This window comes from Panulirus ornatus, chromosome 64 (genome assembly GCF_036320965.1).
Source record: "Panulirus ornatus isolate Po-2019 chromosome 64, ASM3632096v1, whole genome shotgun sequence".
NCBI classification, from domain to species: domain Eukaryota; kingdom Metazoa; phylum Arthropoda; class Malacostraca; order Decapoda; family Palinuridae; genus Panulirus; species Panulirus ornatus.
The window spans coordinates 3,867,393-3,883,397 of NC_092287.1; the positions used below are offsets into that span (position 1 = coordinate 3,867,393).

The window sequence follows — 16,005 nt, forward strand, 5'->3', positions numbered from 1 at the left end:
TGACGGAGGCCTCGTTGGTGCTGACGGAGGCCTCGTTGGTGCTGACGGAGGCCTCGTTGGTGCTGACGGAGGCCTCGTTGGTGCTGACGGAGGCCTCGTTGGTGCTGACGGAGGCCTCGTAGGTGCTGACGGAGGCCTCGTTGGTGCTGACGGAGGCCTCGTTGGTGCTGACGGAGGCCTCGTTGGTGCTGACGGAGGCCTCGTAGGTGCTGACGGAGGCCTCGTTGGTGCTGACGGAGGCCTCGTAGGTGCTGACGGAGGCCTCGTTGGTGCTGACGGAGGCCTCGTAGGTGCTGACGGAGGCCTCGTTGGTGCTGACGGAGGCCTCGTAGGTGCTGACGGAGGCCTCGTTGGTGCTGACGGAGGCCTCGTAGGTGCTGACGGAGGCCTCGTTGGTGCTGACGGAGGCCTCGTTGGTGCTGACGGAGGCCTCGTAGGTGCTGACGGAGGCCTCGTAGGTGCTGACGGAGGCCTCGTTGGTGCTGACGGAGGCCTCGTAGGTGCTGACGGAGGCCTCGTTGGTGCTGACGGAGGCCTCGTAGGTGCTGACGGAGGCCTCGTTGGTGCTGACGGAGGCCTCGTTGGTGCTGACGGAGGCCTCGTAGGTGCTGACGGAGGCCTCGTAGGTGCTGACGGAGGCCTCGTTGGTGCTGACGGAGGCCTCGTAGGTGCTGACGGAGGCCTCGTAGGTGCTGACGGAGGCCTCGTAGGTGCTGACGGAGGCCTCGTAGGTGCTGACGGAGGCCTCGTTGGTGCTGACGGAGGCCTCGTAGGTGCTGACGGAGGCCTCGTTGGTGCTGACGGAGGCCTCGTAGGTGCTGACGGAGGCCTCGTTGGTGCTGACGGAGGCCTCGTTGGTGCTGACGGAGGCCTCGTAGGTGCTGACGGAGGCCTCGTAGGTGCTGACGGAGGCCTCGTTGGTGCTGACGGAGGCCTCGTTGGTGCTGACGGAGGCCTCGTAGGTGCTGACGGAGGCCTCGTTGGTGCTGACGGAGGCCTCGTTGGTGCTGACGGAGGCCTCGTAGGTGCTGACGGAGGCCTCGTAGGTGCTGACGGAGGCCTCGTAGGTGCTGACGGAGGCCTCGTTGGTGCTGACGGAGGCCTCGTTGGTGCTGACGGAGGCCTCGTTGGTGCTGACGGAGGCCTCGTTGGTGCTGACGGAGGCCTCGTTGGTGCTGACGGAGGCCTCGTTGGTGCTGACGGAGGCCTCGTTGGTGCTGACGGAGGCCTCGTTGGTGCTGACGGAGGCCTCGTTGGTGCTGACGGAGGCCTCGTAGGTGCTGACGGAGGCCTCGTAGGTGCTGACGGAGGCCTCGTTGGTGCTGACGGAGGCCTCGTTGGTGCTGACGGAGGCCTCGTAGGTGCTGACGGAGGCCTCGTAGGTGCTGACGGAGGCCTCGTTGGTGCTGACGGAGGCCTCGTAGGTGCTGACGGAGGCCTCGTAGGTGCTGACGGAGGCCTCGTTGGTGCTGACGGAGGCCTCGTTGGTGCTGACGGAGGCCTCGTTGGTGCTGACGGAGGCCTCGTTGGTGCTGACGGAGGCCTCGTAGGTGCTGACGGAGGCCTCGTTGGTGCTGACGGAGGCCTCGTAGGTGCTGACGGAGGCCTCGTTGGTGCTGACGGAGGCCTCGTAGGTGCTGACGGAGGCCTCGTTGGTGCTGACGGAGGCCTCGTAGGTGCTGACGGAGGCCTCGTTGGTGCTGACGGAGGCCTCGTTGGTGCTGACGGAGGCCTCGTTGGTGCTGACGGAGGCCTCGTAGGTGCTGACGGAGGCCTCGTAGGTGCTGACGGAGGCCTCGTTGGTGCTGACGGAGGCCTCGTAGGTGCTGACGGAGGCCTCGTAGGTGCTGACGGAGGCCTCGTTGGTGCTGACGGAGGCCTCGTTGGTGCTGACGGAGGCCTCGTTGGTGCTGACGGAGGCCTCGTTGGTGCTGACGGAGGCCTCGTAGGTGCTGACGGAGGCCTCGTAGGTGCTGACGGAGGCCTCGTAGGTGCTGACGGAGGCCTCGTAGGTGCTGACGGAGGCCTCGTTGGTGCTGACGGAGGCCTCGTTGGTGCTGACGGAGGCCTCGTTGGTGCTGACGGAGGCCTCGTAGGTGCTGACGGAGGCCTCGTTGGTGCTGACGGAGGCCTCGTTGGTGCTGACGGAGGCCTCGTACAAAATATCAACTGGAAATAATTACGATCGGGCCACATCAAAGTATTAAGTCCATCTAAATTATTCTTTAATGGCGGTTGTCTCAAACTCTGGCTGTAAGTGACCCATAAACCAGTGCAATTCACACACACACACAATACTCCCTGACGACTCGGTAGACCTGATGCATATTAGTTTCTTTGTAAGCCGAGTGTCAAGGAGGAGCTGGCAGTGTTGTTGCAGCCTTGCTCTGCCCGCAGCCTACCCGACTGCCCATAGTGTGGGCGTCGAACCAGGATCTAGTGGTCTGAGGACACCAAGTGATCTACAATCTCGTGGTTCGCTTTTTTTGCCTCGACTCGCCCAGTGTTGTGGTTTCCCTGCTGCACACGCGTAGGCTGGGTACCGTTCACGGCCTTGCGCAGGTGAGAAGCCTTATATCTCCCCTCCCACGGAGGTACACAGCCGTGAGAGACGTCATAACAAGTCTTTGGGGACTGTAATACATCCTTTTCCTCCCTCGTTGTTTCATAACTTCATCTTAGTCAAAGGGGAAAAAATGTACATTATTTGCCCTTCGGATTAACTCATTCTACTCGCTCCATGGCTACTTGGCTCGTCAAAAATGGTATCGACCACCTTGATTTCCTTGACCGATACCATATACATATGTTCTACCAAATGACAACAGAGGAATGTTCTCCGACTTAGAAAGGTCAAAAGAACACGATTTGTCCTGAGGAAATTCTGTCTCCCCTTCCCTCCCGCTCATAAAGCCCACTCCCTCCAGGTCCTCAGAGGCAGCTAGATCACCTTCTTGGCTGCGGGTCTCATGGTACAGTTGCAGTGTGGGCTGCAAGAGCGGTCCAACTGGTTTGCTGGTGGACCAACTGCCCGTTGGCTCCCTCCCTCCGTCGCCTCATCGGCCGTGGAATATTTGTCCTCTGCCTAGCACTAATGCCAGGCCCTAGCCGACCGAAGGGGATATTCTTTTGGATCTTTACTGTTTAATGGGGAATAAGGAACCAGATCAATCAACCAGCTTTTGAATGCAGCCAGAAGTATTGCGCTTATAAAGGCTAGCTTTGCATACCTCTATATAACAAAATCAGATACGTCGTGTAACCTTTACAATATCAATTTGGAGACATAACTGTAATGGTAAAAAAGAAATTCTGCATTATTTGGCGTCGCGTTAATGGGGGTGTCGAGGTTAGCGTGGGAGTAGGCAAACAGCTCTGAGTGATGCAAGAGCTAGGCTACCCCTGGCACGGGTGAAAGTCCTATGAGATCATTATTTCCTATTCATGGAACGCTGTCAGTATGCACAACATTGCATGATATACTGGTAGCTCCATGGATGGGTTCAACGCTCCTCACACTTATCAGCAATCCCATAAGAACATCAAATGGAACAAGGGAAAGTATACTAGCCCATTCGAAGAAGCTGGTGTTTACATCTAAACACGTCAGCGAAAGCGCTCATCATCTTACCGTGGCTGCTGCTTCTATTCATCTAAAACTCTCTTACCTGTTTCTTTCCGGATCTAAATTTCTCTCATCTCAATCCGTTGATACAAGTTCTCTAGTGGTTTATTTACTGTATTCTATCTACCTTTTCCCTTCTAGTCTTGAGTCGGTCGTCAAACGGGAAATGTCCAACGTGCTCCCTATATTTTGATCAGACAAGTGCATAATTTAATGAAGCCTGACTAATGCAAGGTATAAGCTAGGTTCAACCATAATATTGTTCACATATTCATTGTTTGTTCAACATCGCTTCATATTTCGCAACCGTGTTAGCTTATTTATATCTAAAAATGCTTGCTGTTTTCGGTCTCTGACGATGATATGATCTCTAGACGTGCAAGTCTGATGATGAAAGACTGAGCTTAGATTGTGTTATCCTTTGGCGCCCTTCCCTCGACTAGCTGACCCACCCCACCATCACCACCTTCAGCCTTGGCCTCAGTGGTGGAAAACTTGCCACGTTGGTGGTGTCACTCACCTTCTGCCCACGTCCTCGCCCACGCTGCCCAGGAACAGTTAAAGGTGTGCCGGATTGACCCAAGTACCAGCGTCGTCCATTGCCAACATCCAGAACAGTGGAGACTTGCATTTACTTTCTCTACTAGTAACTTGCAGTCTCCCATTACAGCTAGCCTAATAGGCAGAGGGAACCATTACTTCATTTCTTATATATTTTCTTGTATTAGAAATGATATATGTTCTTGGATTAAAAATCATATCTTATATATCACTTCACAATCTAAATTACATGTCGAGGTATATAAATAATGTACTGAAAACAATATACTCTCCCGTCGGCTAGAAAGTTAATATTTTTCTTCAACTCCCTAAGTTAATGAGTGGAAATAACTTGCGATATGGACAAAATCGTAATAAAAGTTCGTATAGCCCTAATCAACATCCCTTAACAAATACAGATCTCTCGAGCCAACATGATTAGCGAACCGTAAGGTCTAGTCAAACATCAATACATAGTAGTTATTCTGCCGACCAAACAGCATTGCTGGATCAAACGTTATTTTACCTTTTTTCCTCAGTATCATCATCTCTAGGTAACACGTAGGCTAGAGTTACGATGAGAATTTGGTTAATTTGGTTAATTAAGACAGACTAGGGTTACGTTACGGTGGGCCTGATTTCTTCCTACAAGGCTAAGTTATGGTCAATTGAGGTACGTAGGGGCTACGATGAGGTAAGCTAGAACTAGTTGAGGTAGGCTAGGGTTAGTTTAGGTAGTCCAGGGTTAAGGTAACTAGGATGGTGTTGCTGTTAAGCCAAGGTTACGCTTAGGTAGGCTAGGATCTGGGACCAAGCCGGTTAAGGATTAGGTATGGTGGATTAGACTTTCTTGGTAGTCCAACAATTTGTCTAGACTTCAAGATGGCAATGAGTGTCAGTTCTTCCGTGACCTCAGTGAATGTAGTACATCTGAACTATCTCCTTGTTCATCAGCATTCCAGTGATAAATCTCGATAATTAAAAAAAAACCTAATTGTCTGTAAGAAAAGTCGACAACCTGATGATGAAAATTGATATAAACTAGTTCGTTAAAAAGAACTCATCTCCGGTGCCGACTAGTCGGCAAAATAACCACTGCTTTATTACTAAACGTGAATATTGAACCAAGAACCAACAATTGAGGCCAACTCACATCCATTCCTGGAAATATATCATTATCTTTCCTGTCGGGTCCTCTAATTCGTGTAGTAACAACCTCTAGCTTTCTTGAAGTCCTTACGAAATTACACCTACGAATGTCTCGTGATTCTTGTACCGTCCTCCCATGTATTACCTAAAAGGCGAGATTTCATGTATGTTTGTCGCATTTACCTGGCATATTGTACAAATTAGGTGAGCATTAACTCCTGATAATTGAATTATACTTACATTAATAACGTCTTCAACGGCACCCAGGAGGAACTTCGAGCCCGAGTCGTAGTAGGCGGAGATTGTGAGTCACTGATTTTTCATTGGCTGGAAGATGAAATGGGAGGAGTCAGACGGGGGGGGGGGGGGTGTTCGGCACTATCACAAGCTGCGCCATTTAGGGGCTGAATGTGTGGAAGTCGAGAACATTATCTCGGAAAGCAAAAATGGGTATGTTTGAAGGAATAGTGGTTCCAACAATGTTGTATGGTTGCGAGGCGTGGGCTATGGATAGAGTGGTGCGCAGGAGGATGGATGTGCTGGAAATGAGATGTTTGAGGACAATGTGTGGTGTGAGGTGGTTTGATCGAGTAAGTAACGTAAGGGTAAGAGAGATGTGTGGAAATAAAAAGAGCGTGGTTGAGAGAGCAGAAGAGGGTGTTTTGAAATGGTTTGGGCACATGGAGAGAATGAGTGAGGAAAGATTGACCAAGAGGATATATGTGTCGGAGGTGGAGGGAACGAGGAGAAGAGGGAGACCAAATTGGAGGTGGAAAGATGGAGTGAAAAAGATTTTGTGTGATCGGGGCCTGAACATGCAGGAGGGTGAAAGGAGGGCAAGGAATAGAGTGATTGGAGCGATGTGGTATACCGGGGTTGACGTGCTGTCAGTGGATTGAATCAGGGCATGTGAAGCGTCTGGGGTAAACCATGGAAAGCTGTGTAGGTATGTATATTTGCGTGTGTGGACGTATGTATATACATGTGTATGGGGGTGGGTTGGGCCATTTCTTTCGTCTGTTTCCTTGCGCTACCTCGCAAACGCGGGAGACAGCGGCAAAAAAAAAAAAAAATGAGTTATATGTATAAATACATGAAAGATACCTGTAAGGCGTTATTTTCATTATCTCAGTGGGTCCTGCGGGGGATAAGCGAGGATAACTCAAACTAAACTGGTTTATTTCTCAGGACTGATACATAATGCAATTGCTTAAAAAAAAATGTAAAGATGTATCTGTTTCTTAATTAATTTCAATACTTTATTCCGGGACCGAGGAACGGGATCCTCGTGCTGTCACTAGGTAACCATGCATTTTATTTTACTATCTTGCACCAGGTCGAGAGAAGCACTACTTGGTCTCGTCTACATTTCGTTTTGTATAGAGATATGTAAATTAATCCAAATTCGTAATTGCTTCAACGATAAACGCATAATTTGGTTAAAATTTTGGTGTGTGTTCGTGCAGTAAATCGTATTTGCTCTAAACGAAAGAGACGTAATATAATTATATGATACAAGTGTACTGATGGAGGTCTATGTTACATGAGAGGCTGGTTGGGGTTTGGGTTTAAAAGATATTCAATAAGTGGTATATTGAATATCTCTATGTCTTTCAGATAGTTTCTTCCGTAAATATTTGCATTATTATTTATACTACATCTGTAGTGCTTTACCATATGATTCTGACTCCCAGAGACCATGACCGAGGCCTGAAAGTAAAGAGAAATGGTGATAACTGGTTGAGCTAGAGATCATTTAAGTTTATTTTTACTATGAATTTTGAATATCCTGACAGCCCTTATGACGAAAACGTAGAACTCTATGAAAGCGAATAACCTTAAGGAGCGCATGTTGTTGACCTGTGTTACATCACGAATGTTAATCATGTCTAACTATTCCAGTAGTTCTCGGTACATTGTACCGATTGGGTAATTATTTTTCCAACCTTGTGAAACATATTGCAGCTGGGTTTTTTTATTTGCAGTCGAGACTTCTTTTTTTTTTAAATGGATCTCTGAAATGTTTCATTGGTTTTTGTGGTAGAATATGATTACCACGAACCTTATTTTCAGAGATTGATTTGGTGGTATTTGGATCACAATCTCATGATCTGTCTTAATCTATATTGGATAATGGAAAACTGCTCCAAACCAAATTTCACCACTGTTAATTTGTTCATTACACTACGGTAACAAGACTAGTCACTATCAACGTTACTATATTACTGCCATGTGGCTAAAGTCCTTCGTAATGCACCCAAGCTAAATTTAAAATATGCCAAGTATATCTATGTTTAGAACGGTTAAACTTTAATTTTATGATCAATTAAGGCTTTATCTTGATCCAACAACTTTATTGATAGTGGAATCTTATAAGATATTGAACGTTAGATTTACTGTGTATGGAGACGAAAAATTGGGGAGCATGATTGGGATATCTTTTCTATTCTAAAGCATGTACTTAATTGATAATGGCGAAGGGTATGAAGATCAGGGAAACAATGGGGTTAGTTGTAAATATAGATGAAACACTTATTGAATCAACGTAACCAATGAAAACTTTAATTTTTCTGTGACTACAGAAATTCATTTTCTTTTTAATATGTGACTGTTATGGTTATATTCGTTTTTGAGCCACTGTTTGCTTGCAGATGAATCCAGCACGTGCTATTTCCAGTGAACATTTTTCTCAGTGGCAGGATATAATAACAAGAACATTGGTATTTCTCTGCAAGTGTATAATTCAAACTTAAAGTAAATCCTGGCCTGTGTTTGCTAATTCCTGGTGACCCCCATGCTTTCCTTGATCTTCATATCCTCTTCACTATAATATTCAGTATTATTGTATGATTTAAGAAATGCTTGAAATCATTGCCTTCTGGATTCATTATGTTCTTTTCACAGTATAGCTCCATAAAAGAGGCACAGCAGCCATGTAAATAAAGTGGGTTCACATACATGAATGGTGGCCATGTTGTGAAGAACCATTGAAGTCTATTCTTGAACTTTTATAAATCAGAAATTCAAATTACATTGTACCAGTGACGAACTTGCTACACTGTACAACAGCTGTGTTTATAATCATTCACAAAATGGACTCAAATTTCACGTTTTATGTTAGGATTGGATTGAGAAAATGTCAGCATACTGCCCTTTTAGCAAACGCTATTGTTGGCATTTCAGCATAACCCAGCCAAGCCTACTATTACCTTATCTTATCATACCTGACACGGGATGGGAAGGTAACCCTCTGGTACAACCAGCATTTTCATGAAAAATGTCAGAATCATAATACCTTCTCATTCGGATGTTGTCTTAGAAACATGAAACTAAATTCCATTGAATACCTTATTGTGAAGTTATGTGACAGACCTTTGATGTGATGTGCTGAGAGATGAACTTGGCAATGATGCTGGGTGAGATTTTAAATCATGTAATGATGTTTCCTTGAAAACAGCATTGGAACACATGCCCACATTTTTGGTACCATCACAGTGGTGGTAGTTGGCCTTGTTAGAGATTACTCAACAGTTCTGATGAGTCACTTAACTATCTCATAAAATCATTTACCGTCCCATCCCACACTAATTTGTGAAGTGGAGATGTAGTATGTACAAAGAGGTTACAGTTGCATGAAAAATATTAATATCGTTTTGCCTACTTAAGAGTTTTATGAATTTTCTGGTCATGATCTTCCTTTGTACTCCTATTTTGAAGTGTCAGCAGGAGCCACAGCCACTGTACTTTGAGATGCAGGTTGCCTGTTGTTATCACCTGTCCAGTTCTTAGTATGCACCAGTTCAAGAATTTGCCTGTTGACAATCAGCTTCTACAGGAGTTTGCTGTTCAAACTTCCATAGATATGTAGACTTCTTTATAGAGAGTTTTATGAAATTTTCTTATGACTTTATATTAGTCCTATAGGCAGTCATTTGGACTTACGTATTCATCTTCCAAACTGACAGCTCATTTTTGGAAAACCAATTCTTGTTAGGATGCATTTGCTTACAAATGCACCCATAATCTTACTTACCCTGCATCATATAAACCCATTTTGATAATGGGAATGAATGTAAAAACCAAGAAGGGTGGAGGGTGAGTTGGTAAAGGGTTTTAGATGGTGGTAACTTGTAGGCGACCTTGTTATGTCCATATTCAACAAGGGCGGCAGCTGTGTGGGTGTGGGTGGGGCTCTAATTTTTTCTGTGGGGCCTTTAATGGTCCCATGGAGAAGTATCCATACTGTGATGCAAGCTTTTTGTTTTGACATTTGGAAAGGAAGTTATTTCATTACATTGTATTGCATAAGCTATTATTGTCTGTACTCTTCCCTCCTACATAATAATCAAGTGTTTGCAATAATTAGGAAAGTTTAGATATTGCTTCCATGCTTAAAAATTTGCACATAGCTATGCTGTTAGGCTCACCAAAGCTGGTCAAGAATTTTCAGGTCTTGCAAAGGGTACTGGATTCTACTTCTCAGTTGTGTTCATTTCAGGCTATGTTGTTCAATCACATTAATGCTTTGCTCATGCACATAGAGTTGCATGCACATTACCCTTGATGAGGAAGCAAAATTAGTTGGTTAGAAAGACTTGAAATTGTATCCTAAAGCATGTACTGTGGGTTTTACATGGTTTGTTAACACGACATTCAGCAAGAATACTGTTGATTCTGTTATTTCATGATATTAGACTAAGGTGCAGTGATATAATGTGGCCCTATTTTAAAATTATTCTAATTGAAAATAATAATTTGTAATGTATTCTTAAGGAAAAATTCAGAACACATTTAGCCTTATGAAGAACAATGATGATAATGATAGTTTTTGCAGCCAGAGGCAAAAAATACTTAGAATGCACACAAGTATATACAATGCCACTGCTTCTTATTCTTCTAAGTCTTGTTTTCTTTTTCTTCCACAGAATACGAGATGCGATTGTTATTAGTTGGGTTGGCGCTGCTGGTCGGCGGGTCATGGGCACAGCATCAGTGTAAGTTTTATCAAAAAAATTTACTGTACTTTACCTATCTTGTACATAAATCCATATTTACTTGAATACAGTAGCTGTATTTGTACATAAATCAAGTTGCTTGGCTTGTAAATAAATCTGCAGGGGTTGTGACTGTATACCTGTATTTCAAATATGTTATTCCCATTCCTGCAGAATTTTGAGGTATGTAGGAACCATTAATTGTAATGTAAGCACTCCATATCATTATATCATTCTACAAGTAATATGTCAGTATCTTGTAGAATTGTATATCACAAAATCTTAAAATTTTCTTTACTTCAGTCTGTGATCTGTGTAGTCTATAGATCAATAGAAAACATCTTGATTATTCAGGATATTATATGAAGGATTTCTGTTGATTATTAAGTATCACTTTGGTGAAAATTTTGCTCTTTGTGGTCAAATGATGCTGATGCAAAAGATACAGTGATATGAGAGATAACAAGAGTGTAAGGATATTGATGTTAGAAAGAAGTGGAGAATTTTATTATTCTGTTCCTTTGTCAATCTTGTGTTTAGGTGAACTTTTTTATTATATTTTCATTAGCTTCTTCATTGGAGACACTATGGTCTTCAAAGACATATAAGGATTGTATATGAACAAGTGTCTGTTATGTCTAAAATTTCCAGCTTGTACAGTATGTTGATCTGGGATTTTACAAAAGTGACACTACACTGGGAGCTGAAGTCTGTAATAAACCATTTTTGGTTTGAAAGAGAAACAAGAGTATGATTTTGCACCCGAAATCCCTGGTATATTAAACCACAGCATGCATATAGTATCATACACATATATTACATACATGACATATGCATACTCACAAGTGTAAGCATACACTTCTCTTGTATTTAATCCTGGAGATACTTATGCAACATACAGATAGGTACCATATGCACATCCATGATATAAAGTCACACACATGCAAAATTAATTAGTAAAATCATACCTAGATTGCCCACTTCCAGATTGCATCCTACAAATACTTACTGATACATGTAGTAAATGGTGCCTATCCTCACATTATTTATGCTAGATACACCCTCAACTTACACACTTCTATAAATACACCATAACACTCACACACACACACACACACACACACACACACACACACACACTTTTACACACATCATCACGTATGTCACCAATATATTCCTCTTCAGTGAAGTGATTTGCTGTCCATAATCACATGAAGTTGTCAGTGCAAAGTAGTTCAGTTCTCAGTGTAATATTTGTTCAGGTTTTCCATGTTGCAAAGGGAGATAAAACACTTGGAGGTGTAGAATTCTCAGATTTTCATGATGATTGTATAGTTCATGGCTTCTCAAATTCTTATGATATTTATAGGCATGTAAAAGCAAACTCACATTCATGCACGTGGTATCTGACAATTGTTAACATGTGTCATGTTTGTGTAAAGGACCAATCCTACAACTTTGTGTTCATCTCCTTTCTTTTCAGTGCATGGTTTGATAACAAATTTTATGATTTGTTATAAACAAAACAGTAAATTTTTGTTGTGTATTGTGTGGTTATTGTCATACCTCAGTAGTCATAAGGTATAGTTGACATGCTGAGAATGGTCAATAACAAATCACATATTAGGAGTTATAAATTATTTATAACTATTATTAGTTTGAATGTGTTGTGTTCCAAAATCTTAAATACACTGTAAATGTTTGTTTATCATTAGAATTTGTTTTGTATATGGTGTCCAAAGGCCTGTATCTATGTGGATTTCATTCTTTAGCTTTGGTTTATCAGTTATTGAAATTTCATACTATGAATTTGCATGCACAAAGCCATGAGTACTCCATACTCATGTGTATGCTTATGCAAATTCATAGCATACAATTTGAACTTTTGCCTTGCTTTTGAAACACTCTGTGTGTAAGTTATCACAGTGATTGGTGTTACTGGACTGCCTGCACTATGCTGCGAGTGAGAAGTTACCTTCGACAAGGTTGAATCACCATCAGACCTTCCTGAAGCTCCAGAAGGCCCATAAAAGGGTTCCTAGAGCTGTGTAATGATAATGATAAATCTGTAGATCTTTTTTTCATAAGCTTTAGGTGGGTATTCAAGAAACTTAGTGAATGTGAAACAGGGAAGTACATAATTTAATGAGCTTCTTGAGTATGCAACACATTATAGATGTAAAATCTTAATCCTGCTATCACATGTGTTGGTGATTTTGCTTATAGTTCGGTCTAAAAAAATGTTCCATGTCCAGGACTGCTGATGATCTAGAGTTGATCATTACACTCTTTCTTGTGTTTATAAACTACTTAAATTTTTCCTGTTAGTCTGATTCACAAAACATGTGATAAAGGGATTTAATGTTTTTTCTACTTGCAGCACTGTTTATTGTGTCTGATGTTAAAAATGTTTTAATCTTAATTAGTTCTGAGAAATCTCTCTCTCTCTCTCTCTCTCTCTCTCTCTCTCTCTCTCTCTCTCTCTCTCTCTCTCTCTCTCTCTCTCTCAATCTTTCTCTTTTTTCTCCCTCTCTCATCTCAACTACCAAATTGTTTATGCAGTCATTTAGAGTAACACATCATTGCTAGTGCTACCTAATGAACTGGTGAACAGTTTACTGATTCTAATGCAGAGTTAGAGGCTGTTGAGTATGTCTTCTCCCCAACACTCAGGGACTTTGAGCTTCTTGCTCCTATGAGCCACAGTTTCCTCTGCCTCCCTCATCAAACTGCCCTTTGGAGCTTATCTTTGGTCTAAAGGGATTCAGTATCCGTATGGGTACACAGTTCTTCAAGAACAAAGTCCTAAGATTACTCAGGCCTTTCATTCATTGGAGACATCTTTATTCTAAATATCTTTCTACATCTTCAGACATTGAGTCTCTACCTATACCAGCTGGACCAAAGCCCAGCACACCTCATCCTCAAGTGAGTGTGCCAATGATGGTCATGCCTTTACCTCCAGATACATTGCCTTCTGACCACATAAAGGACCCAAAGCTGCATAGCAATGATTCAAAACTACCTCCAGCTGTAGAGTTTAAGACTGAATCTCCACCAGTTACACCATCACTGAGCAAGAACTTGCCTCATGACTCTGAACCACTTACGGATATGGTGAATGAGAAACCTCTGCTGCTCCCAAATTCTTCACAGACATTGGAATCTCCTCTTCTTTCTTCAGCACCTTCTTTGAAGCCCGTTATCAAGCACCCACTTCCTGACCCAGCATCAAAGACTGAACCTCTTTCCTCTCCAACATCTGCCCCAGTTCTTGAAATGGATATGGAACCAAAAGATGTGCCAGTACCACCTGCAGAAAGTATGTCTTCTGGGACTGAAGAGGTTGTCACTGCTGATGTTGAAGAACCAAAGAAGCAGCCACTTCAGATTCTAACTGAATATGAAGAACAACTCATACACCCAAAGGCTACACTTTCTCCTTCACCTGAGCCCATGAAACTACCTCCTTCTACCAATGTCACAGAAGCTGAAGAAACTGACATCAAATCTAATGGGCCTGCAGCACCTATTACGGTGGATTGCCTCCAAAATGCTGACTGTAATGAAAATGAGATCTGCATGGACGAGATATGTGTCAATGGGTGTTTGGTCAATGTGGGACAGTGTGTGGGGAATGCTGTGTGTGTTACAGACCGCCATACTTCTACCTGTGTGTGTCCAGATAAGTTTACAGCTGTTGCACTGCCTAATGATGGGCGTGAGAAGTATGACTGTATGCCCATGGCCATGATGGTGGGTGCAGGAGGTCGTCAAAGTGGACGAAGGCCCAGTGGTAGCTCTGGTCATCTCTTTGGCTCCCACCACCGGCCCCTGACCCCCATTGCTTTCCATCGAGGCACCCACAACTATCGGCGTTTGGCAGCCTTATGTAAGCCATCAAACTATCATCCCTACGCATGATCCTTCATTCTGCTCAGTTCCACTTACATTCCTGTGTTTTGCATTTTCAGCCTTTTTGTCGGCTCCGCTGTTGCCCCTCGTCCGATATCCATCGTACCGACGTAAGCACTTCTGCCCTTACTACCGTATCCAGTATGTTGTCTGGACTGCATGGTGATGCAGGGCACATGCCATCAAAAGGCAGTCAGCAGCATACATAACCAGTCATTGACACTCGGGCGTTTTTAACTAGTTGGTGACTCTTATAATAACACGTGCCGCCATAGTCTTGGCATCGTTGCTGGGAACATGAGTACTCATCTTTACTTTTCTAATTTACATATTCACCGTAGTTCCTACTGTTCTAGAGTCCATAATAGAAATTAATGACTAAACACACCGCTTGAAGTGTAGTATTTAACGTTTAGTTTATTGTTTAATGTTTTTTCAGTTTGCCTACCTGCCCATACACGCTGAAACATTCTTTCAAGATTGTTTTCCACAGAAATAACACGATGAACACGCTCCATTTAACAATTCTGGTTATAGAAAAAATGATCCCTTGACCAATCTGTCTATAATGAGATGCATGATGTCATTCGTAGGATGCCATGGTGTCAGTTTACCTTTCCGTCAATCTCGCTGATACATGATGTCACTTATGGGCAATCACAGGTGATGCTAACAATCAATCAGCCTCTCGAGTGCATGGTGTTACTTATGGGTGACCACTGATGACACTACCATCAGATGGTCTCTCTGGTGCATCATGTCACTTATGGGTAACCACTGGTGACAATCTTTCAATCTGTTAGTATCTATAATGCATGGTGCCTTTTATGGGCAACCAGTAGGAATATACCAATTTTTCTGTGTTGCATGGTGTCATTTCTGGGTGACACTGGTGAGACTTGGTCATCCAAGAGCCCTTGCTCCTTGACTTCCCTGTCTGTTGTTGATTGTGGAGTGAAGCATATGCATACTGTAGTTATATTATTTATTACAAGGTTCAAGGTGAGCATCAAGATATCCAGAATGGTTCCAGCCAGATTATATCACTAAGAAAATTATCTGTATTTGAATCTTATGGCTTTAGACACTCAGAGTCACTTAAAAGAATTTATTTTGACATTTCTTTTGACTCTTGTTATTACTTACAAAACTATGATCAAGAGATAAAGCAAATAAAGTTGAGGTACTGCTGTTATATTAGAGGATTTTATGAGGATTTTCCCTCTTAGGCTCAGTCCTCTGTTCTTAACTCTACCTCGCTAATGCGGGAAATGGCAAATCTGTATGAAATATATATATATATATATATATATATATATATTATCCCTAGGGATATGGAAGAATACTTCCCATGTTTTCCCTGCATGTCGTAGAAGGCGACTAAAAGGGGAGGGAGCAGGGGGCTGGAAATCCCCTCTCGTTTTTAATTTTCCAAAAGAAGGAATAGAAAAGGGACCAAGTAAGGATATTCCCTTAAAGACTCAGTCCTCTGTTCTTAACGCTACCTTGCTAACGTGGGAAATGGTGAATAGTATGAAAAAATATATATATATATATATATTTTTTTTTTTTTTTTTTTTTTTTATACTTTGTCGCTGTCTCCCGCGTTTGCGAGGTAGCGCAAGGAAACAGACGAAAGAAATGGCCCAACCCCCCCCCATACACATGTACATACACACGTCCACACACGCAAATATACATACCTACACAGCTTTCCATGGTTTACCCCGGACGCTTCACATGCCTTGATTCAATCCACTGACAGCACGTCAACCCCTGTAT

General features: G+C 43.2%; 1 protein-coding gene across 1 annotated transcript in view; it reads left to right on the forward strand.

The window, feature by feature from the left end:
• The window catches only part of LOC139746230 (uncharacterized), a 51,943-nt gene that overhangs the window by 14,857 nt on the left and 21,081 nt on the right, over positions 1–16,005 (forward strand). The window contains exons 2-3 of the mRNA XM_071657208.1: positions 10,240–10,308; positions 13,181–14,200. Coding sequence (XP_071513309.1) covers positions 10,248–10,308; positions 13,181–14,200 — 1,081 coding nt within the window. The 5' untranslated portion in view covers positions 10,240–10,247. The remainder of the gene's footprint in view (positions 1–10,239; positions 10,309–13,180; positions 14,201–16,005) is intronic.